The following is a 14,367-nucleotide window of genomic DNA, read 5'->3' as shown; positions in this document are numbered from 1 at the left end:
GTGCTCCCCCATGGTGCTCCGCGAAGGGGCGGACTCTGCCTACGGTATTTGGCGTGGCCATAGCGAGGAGGAGCGATGCTATGGGTGGTTCGTTGAGAAGTCCCAAGGGAAACCAACATCAATGACTTCACTAACTAGAAGTAGAGAGTCCTCCCGTACTTGGGTATTCCTGCAATTAGCCTAATATCAAAGACCTTTTAATTCTAACCTTACAGGACTACGTGGACCAAGTTTCTACTACTATACCTGTAGGAATATTCTTATTTCCCACACGAATTTCGGCACTAAGTAGTGTTTGAACTTAGTGGCGGGAAGAGCGGGCATAGATATTGCATATAGGGTCGGCGGGCATATGGGACCCGCATGCCCGCCCGCATTGGCGGCGAGCCATTATGTGCATCAATGGTCCCGCAAGCCGTCGGACCCACTGCTCAACACCAGACCGAAGTGCGCAGCTCTGGATCCCGGGAACGGGTCGCTCTTAAGTGAGTCTTGCCCTAGTCCTATGCCGCCGTCATCTGCAGCGTGAGAGGACAGCCATATGCCCACGACCGGACCGATCACCGGTAGGAAGCTCGCCAGCGCCGCATCCAGCCGAGTGACCGACATCACGTTTTAGACCGACCTACCTATGGGCCTATGGCCATTCTGAGCCTGGAACACCGGTCGTCATTCGCTGCCATGTAGGAAGTTGGAACCTGTATGTACGCATGTCGTCTTTGTGTACCTCCGAAGCCTTGTTCTCACTCGGAGTAGGTAGAATAGGGGAAGGGGGAGGGATCCGTAAAGTGTTCGGGTTTCTAAGGTTCGTCGTTGAGGAAACCCAACTTATCACTTGCTCCGATAGGTCGCTGCTTGTAGCGAGGATTTAGTACATACTCCTCTCGGTCGTGGTCAATGGTAACGTGAGGTTGCATCGCTACTCACTCCCAACATTGATGATAGGTTGGGGTTCAATAGCTCCGAAAGCCACTCGAGCTTCAATAGCCACTCGGCCTTCAATGGAAACTCGAGGTTTAATAGCACCTCGGAGGTCCGGGCAGATTGGTCAGCTCAGGTTCAATGGCAGCTCGGAGGTTCGGATATATTAGCTAACTCAGCTTCAATAGTAGATTGAGCTCTGATTGTGAGTCCCAGTACATAATTCGCTCGAGCTTCAATGGCGATTAACTACTTGATTACTATAATGGCATAAAGTCAAAACATCCAACAACCAGCTTCCGTGGTCCAACGGTAGGATAATTGCCTTCCAAGCAATTGGCTCGGGTTCGACTCCCGACGGATGCAGCGTTCTTTTTAGTCATCTTTTTAATCTCCCTCTTGCCACTTCCCATTCGCTTTTATGATGCACTGATGCACTCTTCTTTTGCCATTTTTTTGACCTCATACTTCTGCCACTTCCCATTCACCCATGCCTTTGCGCCTCGCGACATCAAACGGCGCTGGAGCGGTCATTCGGTTGAGTTGAATTGTGGTGAACTGCAAGATCTCGATATCCTCCCCCAAGCATCCTACTATAGCAACCCATGTAGGCATGGCCGCAACGTAGATGCCTTAATTGCTTTTAGACGCTCGTGCCAGGGTTCATTTGGAGTTACATACTCGGTAATCAGGACAGTGATGAAATCAGAACTCAGAAATCCGTGCAGCCTCTCGAGTCTCGGTCAGCGGATAGAAAACCACATACGCATGCTCGCGGTTGACGCGCACTTTCCATGTCTCCTACCGCGGCAGCCCCGTTGACGGTTGCACTGATGTTGTGGACGATCCTCGGGAGGGATCAACTTCACCGGAACTCTAGTTAGCGCGCGGAAGATCATCAGTAACGTCATCGGGGGTCGGCCAACTACGGTACCAACCATTACATCACGGCAACCTCACCTCACCTCAATCCAGCACATCTGAGTATTTAACACAGTCCTCCTCGAGCTCTCGTCTGGTCTCCTTCATACATACTCAATCCCAATCCCCACCAATCCCCGCATTCCGAAAGAAGAAAAATCCAACTTTCAATTTATCTACATACAACACGAAACCAAAATGACCAGCTCCCAAGTCGGCAACGCACAGACCTACGAGTCGAGCGACCAAAAGACCAGCAAGTCGACTGGAACGAAGCCCTCCGACTTCGCCTACGAGGTGGGCGTCAAGAACTCGCACAAGGATACGGATTCTAGTATGCCCATACCCACTACCCTTCCTTACAGTCCATCACTCGATGCGATATCTGACCGCAAAATAAATAAATAGAGGATCAGCGAACAATCGCCAACCGGCTCGCCGCCGCCGAGAAGAAGGATAAGGAGCGGCCCGACCATTCGGAGGATAGTGATCCGCGAGCTCCGGTAGGATTTCCCTAGGGCGGTGAGGTGCACGTGGGGATGTGGGCTAAAAGGGTGTAGGCACTCAAACATGGAAACGAGCCCTCGAAGGGCGCAAAGATCGATGCAGAGTTGCAGGCGGATGATGAGCTGTATCTCAAGCAGAAGGGAAAGAAGGATAAGGATACGCTGCCGGGGAAGAAGTAAGAGGGAGAGGGCCAGGCGAGCTGGCTGTGTACCTACATAATTTATGCGTGGAATGCGCACCGGATGAGAATCATGACGAGGAAACATAAGAGATTATTCGTCCGGATGGAAACACCTGGCCAACAAACTGGACAAATACACAAGCAGTAGGAGCGTCGCCATTGACAGTCTAGACAGGCCGTATGTGATAATCAATCGACGTTCAAATTCTCTCCCACACGCAAGCAGAAGTGAATTACAACCAGCCCGTGCCTTAATAGAATCGTGTCGATAGACAAATCCGCATCTCACAGGCCTCTCCTAGCTACAGTAATCGACATCCTTTTGCCGGCGGCCGGCCATCGGTTCACCCACCACTTCACACTATGTGCTTTTTCAGACGGCAGTACCGGTATTCGACATAGGTAGTCCAGTCCGTCCGTCCTGAGCCTCGGACTGGACTGGACTGTATCTTGGCCGTCCGTCCGGGGGCAGTGTTTGGACTGACTGGTCCAACAAAATTGAGGGCAGGACGGCCTGCAGTCGACTGCAGTCCGCACCTAGTCCACGGAATACATGGACCGGACGGACTACATTTATACATGCAGTCCGTCCAAATGGCCGAACAGGACCAGATCTTGGCAGGAATATGGCAGGATATGGATTGATATGAGTGGATATGTATTGATATGGGATTGATATGGATTGATATGGGAGGATATGGATTGATATGGTATTTATGGGCAGATATGGGTAGATATAGATTGATATAGTATTTATGGGTGGATATAGGAGGATATGGATTGATATGGTATTTACAGGTGGATATGGGAGGGTATGGATTGATATCGACAGCCCGGGGCGGAAGGCAAATTGATGTTCTCTCTCTCTCACACCCCCCCGTACTTGTACATGCCTCGGTCACGAAAAACTACCAGCCGGATCCCGTGTACTAGCATAGGTAGCTCTTTGACGGTTGTAATCTTGGCTTCGTAGTGATTGTTCTCACGGTGTTGGTGGAATAGGTGTGATCATGTGATGTTGGAGTGAAATCTGAACCACAAGTAGAGCTGTAGGTGTTCATTGATGATTGCGCTATGAAGCGGGTGACGAGGCTGGCCGCATATGTGTATCAACTAGCGTTTAATGATCTTGGTTGAAGAGAAGGAGTTGCATTGGGGTGGAGGCCATCGTTTTCCCGAGTCGCGACTCGAGATCGAGGGAGAAGTCATGATCACACAAGTTACAACTTCGGAGCTATATACTGTACAAGCTTCAACATTCCGTATGCACATCTCTATGTCAATACACCTCCAGTAAATACCATACGATCCCCAAAACAAGTTGCAACTATCAGATATCTACCTACCTAAATAGGCCTGTTCCGACTGAGTCACCAAGATTTAATATAGAGCCGGTAGTAGGTATCTTCGACCCGGTTTTGTAGAGCGGGGCGACACCGATTGCTATAAAGTAACCACCGATAACTATGTCGACCCGTCACCCAAAAGTCGGGAATCGACGGTGAGTAGATTTCTTGATTGAACCCACCGGAAGTCTGGAACCCCCCGTGATGGCAATGCCGAGTATCTCCGCGGAAATAACCAGTGTCTAACGCGTATGTGCATGTAAGTGTGGTTGCAGCTTACTGAAGTGCTCGCTGGCTTCTATTCCAGCACCATGGGGAATCGGATCGTCTCTTAGCCACGAGAGCGATTGAGAATAAGTCGATCTGTTGGTTGAGCAGGTCAATAGATGCATTTCACAGCGCCAGTGGGTACCGTAAGTCATCATGCCGTGCCTCTCATCTGTCTGTATGATTCACGAGCGCAAGAAGCTGTATCATACCGCGCGCTCGAGTGAAGCATATCCGTTTAGTTTATATCCATCTTCAGGCAGCATTCATGCCATATAAAAAGCATAATATGTCTATATGTACCCCATCCTCCATGTATGTACCTACCAATGTATTCACTGCGTCTACGCATCTAGATTCAAGCCCTCTGCAAAAAAAAAACGGTGTAATTAGCATCGCACATAACTATCCATTGCAAGCCGGTGGCCAGGAACATACCCAGCAACACATCGATCCTCGCCAGCAGCTCGTTCTGCAGCTGCTCCTGCCGCTCGAAGAAAGCATCATGCAGCCCCTCGTTGTCGCCATCATCGTCGTCTGGCTCGTCCATCTCCGCGAAGTCGTCCTCGATGCCGATTCGTTGGCGGAATCTGACGCCTAGGTAGTAGCGGATGTCGTCGAGGACTTCAATACTGTCGGTTTCCTTTGGTGGATTGTTATGTTAGCATTGTGCGTTGACGGTCACAGTGTGGTCAAGGTGGGGTGATGTGGAGTGGGGTACCTGGCGCTCTTTGATCCTCTCGGCACTCTCGGCCACAACCTCTGCTAGTTCGGGATCTGGGAGGTAGTTCTCGAGCCTCTCGGCGATATACTTTGCTCCGAACTCCTCGAGCCTCCTGACATGGCACAACCACCCAGCCCGAACAACGTCAAAGATGGAGTACGGTAGATCGTCGTTGCTGGGAGCGGTGCAGATAACATGGCTGCACTTCTGCTTGAGGCGGTCCAGGAACAGCTGATCGGCAAGGAAGAGCAGATCCAGCGCGTACTCCAGCGGGATTTCCGTCTTTTCCGAGTATAAGAAGGACAGCGCGAGCTCCAGAACAGCCGGGGATGCGTCGACGCGGATGATCGATAGCGCATCGGATTCGTGCTGCTTCTGTCCCTCGAGGAACCCCGACGCGAACATGGTTGTAAAGTACTCGGAGCGCAGCATTCCCTTGTGCACTGGATACAGCACTGTGACCGGTCCCTTGCGGGTCGTATCATCGGACCCATCTCCGTCACCATCTCCGTTCTCAAGCGGAGGATCCTCTTCCGCCTGAAGCAAGACATCCGCGAAGCTCTCGTTGCTCTGTTCCACGCGGATCTTGTTGGCCTCCTCGGGCGAATCAACCGTGATCTTCCTGCCGAGCACATACTCGCGGAAAAAGGCATCCATATCGCTCTGTGCCTTTTCGATGGTCGCGGTCCGTGTCTGTCTCCGCTTCCGCGGATCCCTGGCCACAGAAACCATAACCATATCCCACAGCCCCGGAATCTCCAGGTGCCGGCTCAGTCTCTCTATGCTCTTCAACACGTCCTGGTTGTTGATATCCGTTACTTCGCCCAGATACATGTACTTGACGGCTGTTTCGAGCGCGCGAGCATCGACAGTATTGGCCATACGCAAGCTTCGCACATTTTTCGGCCGGTCAGGGCCTGACTCCGAGGATTGTGAGGTCCGTGACTTCTGAAACTTATTCTGGAAGTAGCGGGATCGTGCGGCGAGTAGAAACTTGTGCAGACGGAACTCGTTCAGCACTACCGAGCCACTGTGGAAGGCGTGGATCGAGATGTCGGTCGAGTCGAGTGGCGTCCGCGCAAGCAGCGCGTTTATACCGGCGGCCCAGGGCTGTAGGGGATCCGACGATTTCGTGTACTACTGCACGTCAACATCCGGGACAGACTACCTAGATACCTATCCAGCAGGAATGGGGGTACCAACATCGTACTGCAACAGCAGAGACCGTATACGATTATTGAGCGCGTTGTATAGACACCTACGCAGCTTCGATATCAATCAATGGCGCCCCCCGCTGAGGCCCGTGAGATTACAGACCTCTCGCCCTGGAAAGTATCGCGCTCGCAGACAGCTCCGTTCTCAAGCAAGAGCTTGACAACGTCGTAGTGCCCGCAAAGACTAGCCTTGTCGTCCGACCGTCAGCACCGCAGCCCGTACTCATACCGTCGTACGCCGCCCGTGGGGATCGATCTGCGTACCAAGGTCAATGGCGGATAGTCGAATCTATCGACGGCATTTACGTTGACCTTTTCGAACGAGATGAGGGACTGGACAGCTTTGACATCTCCGCGACGGCAGGCGAGGCATCTGGCAGAGCACCTGTATCAGACACCGTAGCCGCAACAGAACAGGCGCTGGAACCCTACAATCGCTGAAACGGCTCGCTCTCGTCCAGAGGATTACGGTTCTGGAGGTCGCCACTCTCTTGTTCCCGGCGCTCTTCGATCAGCTGCGATATGAGATGGGTCTTGAGAGGATTCGCGGTCGGCGGAAGAGGCTGCGTGTCTTCGCCATATGTGTCTTCGCCATATCTGTATTCTTCCGTTACCATTTCGATCGATGTACGAGGAGGTATGTAGTGGTGTTAAGTCCGAGACCGCCAGGATGCGTGATGTTGCATGTTGGTCGGTGGTTAGGGTTGGATGTCTAATCGTTATCGACCGGGACACTACGTATGCGGGGTGGCCATTGCCCCGCCACAAGTTGCAGCGTCACCAAAAGTCACCATATGTAGCACATAGGTAAATTCGAACTGAAGATGAACTCGCATGTCAGCATCTCCAGGAAAGGCCGGGTCCCTGGTCTCCATAGTCTAGGTAGTAAGGCCGTATGCGACAACAAATTGATGTTCTCTCTCTCGATATCAGCATCTCTTAGAATGTATCTCGACCGGACCAGGCTGTAGGGCTTTAGGAAAATAGGAGCAAATGATCAATGCTGTCGGCCAACAATGGCCGAATGCAGAGATGACGAACACGACCCGGTACGCAATATCAAGAATACATACCCGTCTCTTCCCTTCGGTTCGGAATACCTATCCCTTCCAATGCGCAACCACTTGCTTATCCGAGTACAACCCGCACTAAATACCTGAAGCCCACATTCTTTGACGATGCCCGAGCAAGTTGCGGTAGTTACTCCCTATGCACCTGGGTGGGTAGGTACATCTACAGTAGGTATCACACCAACTGGCCGCGACCGGGCGTCATGTACTAAATACCTTACGGGCACTCTACGGAATTCGGCGGAGCAACTGGCGATAGTCTGATACACAACCCGAGCAGAATACCGGGTACATACCAGGGATGAATGTGAACTCGCCCGTCCTCTTTCTTCTAGAAATCAGCTTATCTTCTAGAAATCAGCTTGTCGTGTAGAGATGCTTGGTTGGCGGTAGCAAAGGAGCTGAACGCGCGCAATCGCACGGATCCTTACACCGCCAGACTCAACTCGACCATTCGCCCAGCCTCCGATGGGGCGAAAGGACGGGCTGAGTTGATTTCCGTGGCACAAAGAGACTGCGGAAGCCCCAGGCTTTATGGCGATGACGATGGCGATGACGATGATGTCGATGGCGGTCGTCGGCATGTAACCGAGTGACACGGAAACAACCAGTGAAGCACATCGGAGCATACGCGGATCATATGTATGATCCCGTGATCCTGCTTTTCAAACGTAGCGCACACAGTTCCTCCGATGTCCCAGTTCAAAGACATGGTCGTCTCTCTCTCTCAATCTACCTCATTCGACCCGAAGGTGTCACAGGTATCCGACGATCACTCACAGGGCACAGGGCACAAGAATCTCCTCGGCTGTCTCCGACCTGCCTTAGCCCCTTCACTTCACTTTCCTTCCCGCCGCCGCCACACTTTCCACGCTTGACGAGACCTCCTTCCGGGGTACCGGTTCCAATCGGGCCCCCACAGAACGTGCTCAAAAACTAGTTTAAACGCAAGCTTCTTTTTCCCAGGAACCTTGATGGTCTGTGATTGGCGGGGGCTGGTGTATTCGGCGCTAAACTTGTCTGGAATCGTAAACTCTCTCAAAAGCTCTCAACCTCCCCCCCCTCCCCCGCGATCCGATCATCGCAAACATCCGGCGGCACGCTCCTTGATGGTGGTGGTGGAGGAGGCGGTGGTGGTACTACAGGAATGGGCCGGTCCGCTACGGGCCATCGAAATGGCTTAGGCAGGTCGTAATGGATTCCCAAAAAAAAGAGTAGCAGTGACGACCCTTTTATACTGCGTTCGTGCCATTCGTTCTTCCACTCCACTCCTCGCACACCACACACACTCCTCCTCCTCCCTCCCCTCCCCGCAAAAGCAAATCCCCAGCAATCCCCTCAAAATGCGTACCACCGCCCTCTTCGCCATGCTGCTGCCGCTGGCCAGCGCGCACTTCACGCTCAACTACCCGGCGGACCGCGGCGACAACGGCGAGACGCAGTCCTCGTCGCCGTGCGGCGGAATGAACACGCCGTCGTCGAACCGCACGCGCTGGCCCACCACTGGCGGCGCCGTCAGCTTCGAGGCCGGCCACGACGAGGCAAACACCGCTGTCTACCTCGCCCTCGGAAATAACCCTACCAAGGACGACTTCACTATCGTCCTCAAGGATACCTTCCTCCAGGTTGGACTCGGAACGTTCTGCTGGAACGAACTCGAGGTCCCGAGCAGTGTCAATGCCACGGATGGCCAGAATGCTACTATTCAGGTCGTCCAGCAGGGCCATGACGGTGGTGGGCTCTACAACGTATGTTTCCCTCCCGCAAACTGTATTTACGCACAGGACTGATGCGAGAGAACAGTGCGCCGACATCACCTTCACCTCAGCCAGTGTCCGAGTCGATACCTGTTCGAACGGTACGGGCGTTACCGCCGAGGCCGCCAGCACCGGCACCTCCGACGCTGCCGCCGCTTCTGGCAGCAGCACCAGCGGCGGCAACACGCTCAAGTTTTCTGGGGGAGCCGTTGCTGTCGGTCTCCTTGCTTGGCTTCTCTAGATGATGATGGTGGATGATACATATGGTTGGTTGTACATGATATTACGATGACGAGGTTGCGGGCGGGGGTCGAAACTCTACTACGATTGTGTATGTTTCGCATGGCTGTGTTGCTTGCTTTCTTGAGCGGTTGTTTTTTTCTCTCTGGAATTGGGTTGTGGGTGATTGCTGCAGTTTGTATCTTTGAGCTTTACGGCGTTGGGTTGCGTTCCATCAATCATAATGAGACGGGTGGTACATCGCATGAACTGGTTCTTCAGCTTGTCGTAGTGTGCTATACATGGAAGAGAGGAAGGAAGACGCTGGACGGAATACGTCAGATGGCGGAGGATGCAGGCATGAGTGAAGCATTGAAGCAGCTACACTCCGGTCTGAAGCCATGTCCGAAATCCAGAGTCCAATCACATCCCACTCCCCACTGGTCCATCCGCACGCTCTCACGCCCGAATGCACGAGAATGAGAAATCCCACAACCAAGTAGTGAATTACGAAGTATCCGCGCAACAAAGACAGGATCCCAAACGCAGCAACCGAACGCCGAGAAAAAAAGCAGATAGATATTCCCAAAACCAAATAGTCCCCACCCCACCGCACCCCACCATGGTCCATTCCCTCAGTGACTCGAGCCAGTCATGAACCTCCCCCAAGCCAGCTCTCCGACAAACACGCCGGCAAGCACACTCATGAAGTATCCCACATTCATCGTCATCACCGCCAACATGCTATTTTTCGCCTATTAGCCTCTGATGCCGTATTGGGAGAGGAGAAAAACTCACAGGAGATACCCCAACCCCGTGCTCAGGACCGCCATCGCCGCTCTCGGCAGCTCCGTACCAAACCTCCAGGGCCTTCCCGCCCAGCCCTCCGGCCGCACCTTCTCAGCCGATGGCTGACCCACCCCCTCGCCCTCGCCCGCCTCTTTCGGCAGCTCATCCTCGCTCCCGCCCGCGTCCCCGTCCCCTAGCACGACGACAGGCTTCCTGTCCACCTCCCTCCTTGCCCACCGGTGCTCAAGCACCGCTTTCCACGCCAGCACGAAGCGGAACACGAAGGCGAGGACAATCAGGAATATGCACGCGCCAACGTACTGCCCCAGTGTGCGCGGCGTCCACGAGGTGCTGAATAATGGCGTCGTGGTCGAGGTGATGAACGTCATGGACATGGTCATTGACATGCTGTCGGACATGCTGTCGGAGCTGCTGGAGGAGGTGGTGGAGGTGCTGCTGGAGCTGGAGCTCGAGCCGGAAGAGGTGTTTTGCGTGAAGTCCGCCATTGTTTAGGTGTTGGGCTCGAGGGAGAGGGGGGGTTGGAGGAGGAGTGCTGCTGCTGCTGTGCGGGTGATGGGATGGGAGGATGGGAGGTTGACGTATGTGATATGATCGGACCTGTGCTGTGCTATGCTGTGCTATCGATAGTTATGGCTGGCCGGGTGGGATGGGATGGATGCGGCGGATGCGGTGGATGGTTGTGGTCGTCCGTCTAACGATCGAGTGGGTGCTCTATGTATCGTACCCGGATAGTGGAGTTGGGCTCGATTCTTTTTCCGCTCTTTTTCGTTCGTTCGTTCGTTCCTTCCTTTTTTTGCATCGGCATCGGCATCGGCGAGCTGCGTGGAGGGAGGGGGCACGCGTTAGATTTACGTATCTCTCTCATTCTTGCTCTTCACTTTTGCCCCCCCCCCCCCGCTATGATGGTGGTGGAGGTGGGGAGGGGAGGGGAAGGTGAGCGGATTGTTTTTGTTTTCGGAATTGGCTATCCAGCCAGCCCGTCTACCTGCCTATGACCTGATATCGAGGTTCTTTGCCACATCTACAGGCGTATGGTACCACAGTACACTCCACTATCCGCCTCAGCCTGCCCAGAACATCCAGAGAGCTCGCTCGACGCTCGTTCGCAAGGTCTCCATCCATCGACATCTTTTTCCTCGTCCTCTGAGGTCGGGATTCGTTAGTGCACCTTGTAGTCCAGGGTCACATCCCATCCCAGTTAGCTTAACGAACCAACCGCCCCCTGGCGGTGAGCAAGTTTTACGGAAACGGCAAGGATCGGCGGGTCCGAATTTGGTTATTGGTACAGACCGCAGAATAGTTATCTGTTGCGGGAGCTGGGAACCCCACTACGCACTCTGCATCTTACTTCTTGCTTATCACCTCGTGGATTCGGTACTCGAGGAGGCGAGCATACGCAGGATCACAGCATATAGCATATCCATCCACGCTTTCGCCTCGACCGACGCCTGACGACTGAAGAGTTGTTCCGCTACTAGTACTAGGACCTAGACCTCCCCCAACTCGACGAAGTGCCTGCTTTCTTCACTTCGTGCACCTGGATGGGCATCTGAAGCTCGAGCCGATCCATTTCATCCCACATCAAAATCCGAATCGAAGCGGCAGCTATACCGGAAAAATGAGCCACGCGGGGCACGGCGGTGGAGGTGGAAGCAGCGGAATCACGGTGCGGGAGGACCCGTTTCTGGCGGAGGTGTACTGGATGTTTGCGGGAGGAATCATTGCCATCGCTACACTGGTCAATCTGAAGGAGCACATTGAGTTCAAGATTAGGTTTGTGGTCCGGCGAGCGAGTGTTTGTTGGTGCGCGGATGCTGATGCTGATGGCGTGGCGACAGGATGCGGCAGGTTGTCAGTGGAAAGTGGGATCCTGCGAGGCCGAAGAACGCACTCTCGAAGACGTTTGCGACCATCACTGCTATCGCTAGGGAGTTTGTGAATTATCCCATCCCGCTGATACGACGGAGGGAGGGATGGCGGGGGAAGATCCTGACGTGGTTTCCAAGACTCACACACCTTCCGCCCTTCGGATACCTCTGGCTGATGGCGTCGAACCTGACGTTGCTCCTTGCTATCGTCTTCTTCGGGTACGATGTGAACAACGGCCGGATGTACGAAACGATTGGCGTGCGCGCTGGCTGGATGACGGTCACGCAGCTCCCGCTCGTGTTTTTGATGGCAGGGAAGGCCAACATCGTCGGGTTCCTCACCGGAACCTCCTATGAGCGGCTGAACTGGATGCACCGGTCTGTTTCAAGGTGTCTGTTCATCACCGCGCTGACGCATATGGCGTACTACCTACGGTCCTGGGCGCGCTTCGACTATATCGACCGGAAGCTCGAGATTGACATACACTCACGACGAGGGCTCGGCGCGTTCCTTGTTCTTGCCTGGTTGATGGTGTCGAGTGTCGCACCGTTAAGACGTTGGAGATATGAGCTCTTCGTGCTGCATCATATGATCGGCGCGATCGGGTTCTTGGTCATCGTGTGGATGCATGTTCCCGTCGAAGCCCAGTTGTACGTGTGGTTTCCCGTAGCTCTATGGGCCTTCGATCGCACGGTGCGCTGGGGATTCCTCGCATACCACAACTTGTCTATCTTCCACCCAAAGCCAGCGTCATCTTCCACCAAGCGCCCCTCCGTCTTCGCCTGCAAAGCCCTGTTCACACCAATGGCCGACAGAACAACCCGCATCACGATTCGAAACCCGCCAATGACCTGGCGCCCAGGCCAACATGCATTCCTCTCTTGCCACTCGTTGGCTCCCCTGCAATCCCACCCATTCACCATCTCCTCACTACCCTCCGACGGCGTCCTCGAGTTCGTCGTCCGCGCACACTCCGGAAGCACTGGGAAGGTTCACAATCACGCCTGCTGCCTCCCGCCGCAGTCCTCCGAGTGCAAAACCGTCTTCCTCGACGGCCCGTATGGACGACTCCGGCCGCTCGAGCAATTCGATTCCGTCATCCTGTTGGCCGGAAGCACCGGTGCGAGCTTCTGCATTCCGCTCCTGAGGGATCTCATTCGCCTGAGGGAGCTGGGCAAGCCGCTGGTCACTCGCCGCATTCGCTTTGTCTGGGTCGTCAAGAGTCGTGGACAAGTCCGTTGGTTCTCAAAGGCGCTTGGTGCAGCGCTCGAGTCGGTATTTAACACAAACGCCTCGGCCCCCAATCCCGGTCGCAGACTCGAGATAGAAGCAAGCATCTATGTGACCTGTGACCTGGAGTTGACGTCGGAGATTGATGGCTCCTCCTCCGCCACATCCTCCAAGACGACGCCGCGGTTGTCGTCGGACACCCAGCTCGACGGGAGAACAGAAAAGGACGCCGCACAGATCGAGGAGGCGGAGCAAACCAGCTGCGGGCCAAACGGAACCTGCTGCTGCAGAGCGGTGGTGGAAGATGAAGACTCCATCTCCCCCTCCGCATGCTGTTGCTGCACCACCACCACTCCACCTTCGAGCCCGCCAAAGCTCTCCCGTGCCCAGACGAGCACCAGCTCCGTCCATCGCACGCTCTCCCTCCCCCCGTCGGTCAATTTCCTCGCCGGACGGCCCATGGTGAGGAATCTCATACAGAAGGAGCTGGAGCGCGCTCGCGGCGAGAGTGCGGTCGTCGTCTGTGGTCCCCTCGGATTGGTACAGGCCACGCGTGAGGCCGCCGTGGGACTTAGCGATGAGAGGGCTGTGCATAAGGGGACGGGGGCGCAGGGTGTAGGTTTTCCACTTCCACTGCTGCATAGAGCATGAGGCTGACGGTGAATTCACAGATATATTTGCATACGGAGGCGTTTTCTTGGTAGTGATTATGGTTATGGTAATGGGAATGGGAATGAGAATGCACTGGGTTTGGTTTGGTTTGGCGTTGCGGTGGGATTTCGATTATCTTTATACTTGGTAGATTGTTGAAGCTTGTTTTTGGGATCGTCTGGCATCTACCGGAGGTCCGGAGGGGCACGTACATACACATGTTACATGTACATACAGATGTACATACGGAATGTTGAAGCTCGTGTCATACAGTAGCTCAAAATTTGTGTAATCATCATGACTTCTTACTCGATCCAGAGTTGTGACTCGGAAAAGTGGTGACCTCCACCCCGATGCAGCTCCTTCTCTTCAACCAAGACACTGTCCAACCCAACTTTCACTGAGTGGCCGGATGTGGCTTTCCCTGCCTTCCGCCCCGGCCTGTCCATATCAATCCGTATCCTCAAATACCCAGCCATATAAATCCGCATTTTCCCATATCCGCCCATATTAATCCATATCAATTCATATCCTCCCATGTCCACCCACAAACTATATCCTCCTATATCCGCCCATAAATACCATATCAATCCATAAATACCATATCAATCCATACCCTCCTATATCCGCCCATAAATGCCATATCGATCCATATCCTCCTATATCCATCGTAGTCAACA

The 14,367-nt window shown here is 53.9% G+C and overlaps 5 protein-coding genes and 1 non-coding gene across 6 annotated transcripts; 4 read left to right on the top strand and 2 right to left on the bottom strand.

The window, feature by feature from the left end:
- Positions 1–1,216: 1,216 nt before the first annotated feature.
- On the top strand, positions 1,217–1,287 carry BZA05DRAFT_t251. Its single transcript has one exon. It is a non-coding gene; the product is annotated as a tRNA-Gly (tRNA).
- Positions 1,288–1,766: 479 nt separating this feature from the next.
- Positions 1,767–2,661, top strand: BZA05DRAFT_476185 (uncharacterized protein). Its single transcript, XM_051488236.1, has 3 exons — positions 1,767–2,176; positions 2,251–2,345; positions 2,403–2,661. The coding sequence occupies exons 1-3, from the start codon at positions 2,041–2,043 to the stop codon at positions 2,526–2,528; spliced, it is 357 nt and encodes a 118-aa protein (XP_051336702.1). The 5' UTR covers positions 1,767–2,040; the 3' UTR covers positions 2,529–2,661.
- Positions 2,662–4,273: 1,612 nt separating this feature from the next.
- BZA05DRAFT_458403 (uncharacterized protein) lies at positions 4,274–6,698 on the bottom strand (the record flags this gene model as incomplete). Its single annotated transcript, XM_051487602.1, has 7 exons — positions 4,274–4,510; positions 4,582–4,786; positions 4,865–6,004; positions 6,071–6,125; positions 6,185–6,270; positions 6,346–6,454; positions 6,514–6,698. The coding sequence occupies 7 exons, from the start codon at positions 6,696–6,698 to the stop codon at positions 4,488–4,490; spliced, it is 1,803 nt and encodes a 600-aa protein (XP_051336701.1). The 3' UTR covers positions 4,274–4,487.
- Positions 6,699–8,293: 1,595 nt separating this feature from the next.
- BZA05DRAFT_137914 (uncharacterized protein) lies at positions 8,294–9,256 on the top strand. Its single transcript, XM_051478866.1, has 3 exons — positions 8,294–8,899; positions 8,955–9,015; positions 9,115–9,256. The coding sequence occupies exons 1-3, from the start codon at positions 8,495–8,497 to the stop codon at positions 9,147–9,149; spliced, it is 501 nt and encodes a 166-aa protein (XP_051336700.1). The 5' UTR covers positions 8,294–8,494; the 3' UTR covers positions 9,150–9,256.
- Positions 9,257–9,762: 506 nt separating this feature from the next.
- BZA05DRAFT_377508 (Ctr copper transporter family-domain-containing protein) lies at positions 9,763–10,828 on the bottom strand (the record flags this gene model as incomplete). Its single annotated transcript, XM_051481839.1, has 3 exons — positions 10,048–10,828; positions 9,926–10,011; positions 9,763–9,871 (listed from the first exon to the last, which is right to left on the bottom strand). The coding sequence occupies exons 1-3, from the start codon at positions 10,420–10,422 to the stop codon at positions 9,763–9,765; spliced, it is 570 nt and encodes a 189-aa protein (XP_051336699.1). The 5' UTR covers positions 10,423–10,828.
- A 403-nt stretch (positions 10,829–11,231) lies between these two features.
- Positions 11,232–14,017, top strand: BZA05DRAFT_406854 (FAD-binding domain-containing protein). Its single transcript, XM_051484562.1, has 2 exons — positions 11,232–11,710; positions 11,776–14,017. The coding sequence occupies exons 1-2, from the start codon at positions 11,556–11,558 to the stop codon at positions 13,685–13,687; spliced, it is 2,067 nt and encodes a 688-aa protein (XP_051336698.1). The 5' UTR covers positions 11,232–11,555; the 3' UTR covers positions 13,688–14,017.
- Positions 14,018–14,367: the final 350 nt, after the last annotated feature.

Source organism: Tricharina praecox (genome assembly GCF_024521635.1).
Source record: "Tricharina praecox strain CBS 144465 chromosome Unknown BZA05scaffold_24, whole genome shotgun sequence".
Lineage (NCBI taxonomy): Eukaryota > Fungi > Ascomycota > Pezizomycetes > Pezizales > Pyronemataceae > Tricharina > Tricharina praecox.
This window is presented reverse-complemented; position numbering and strand designations above follow the sequence as displayed.

Coding starts and splice junctions, on each gene's coding strand:
- BZA05DRAFT_476185 (XM_051488236.1), top strand. CDS start 2,041: ATGACCAGCTCCCAAGTCGGCAACGCACAGACCTACGAGTCGAGCGAC. Junction 2,177..2,250: donor GCACAAGGATACGGATTCTA/GTATGCCCATAC, acceptor ATAAATAAATAG/AGGATCAGCGAACAATCGCC. Junction 2,346..2,402: donor ATAGTGATCCGCGAGCTCCG/GTAGGATTTCCC, acceptor AAAAGGGTGTAG/GCACTCAAACATGGAAACGA.
- BZA05DRAFT_137914 (XM_051478866.1), top strand. CDS start 8,495: ATGCGTACCACCGCCCTCTTCGCCATGCTGCTGCCGCTGGCCAGCGCG. Junction 8,900..8,954: donor ACGGTGGTGGGCTCTACAAC/GTATGTTTCCCT, acceptor GCGAGAGAACAG/TGCGCCGACATCACCTTCAC. Junction 9,016..9,114: donor TACCTGTTCGAACGGTACGG/GCGTTACCGCCG, acceptor TTTCTGGGGGAG/CCGTTGCTGTCGGTCTCCTT.
- BZA05DRAFT_406854 (XM_051484562.1), top strand. CDS start 11,556: ATGAGCCACGCGGGGCACGGCGGTGGAGGTGGAAGCAGCGGAATCACG. Junction 11,711..11,775: donor CACATTGAGTTCAAGATTAG/GTTTGTGGTCCG, acceptor GCGTGGCGACAG/GATGCGGCAGGTTGTCAGTG.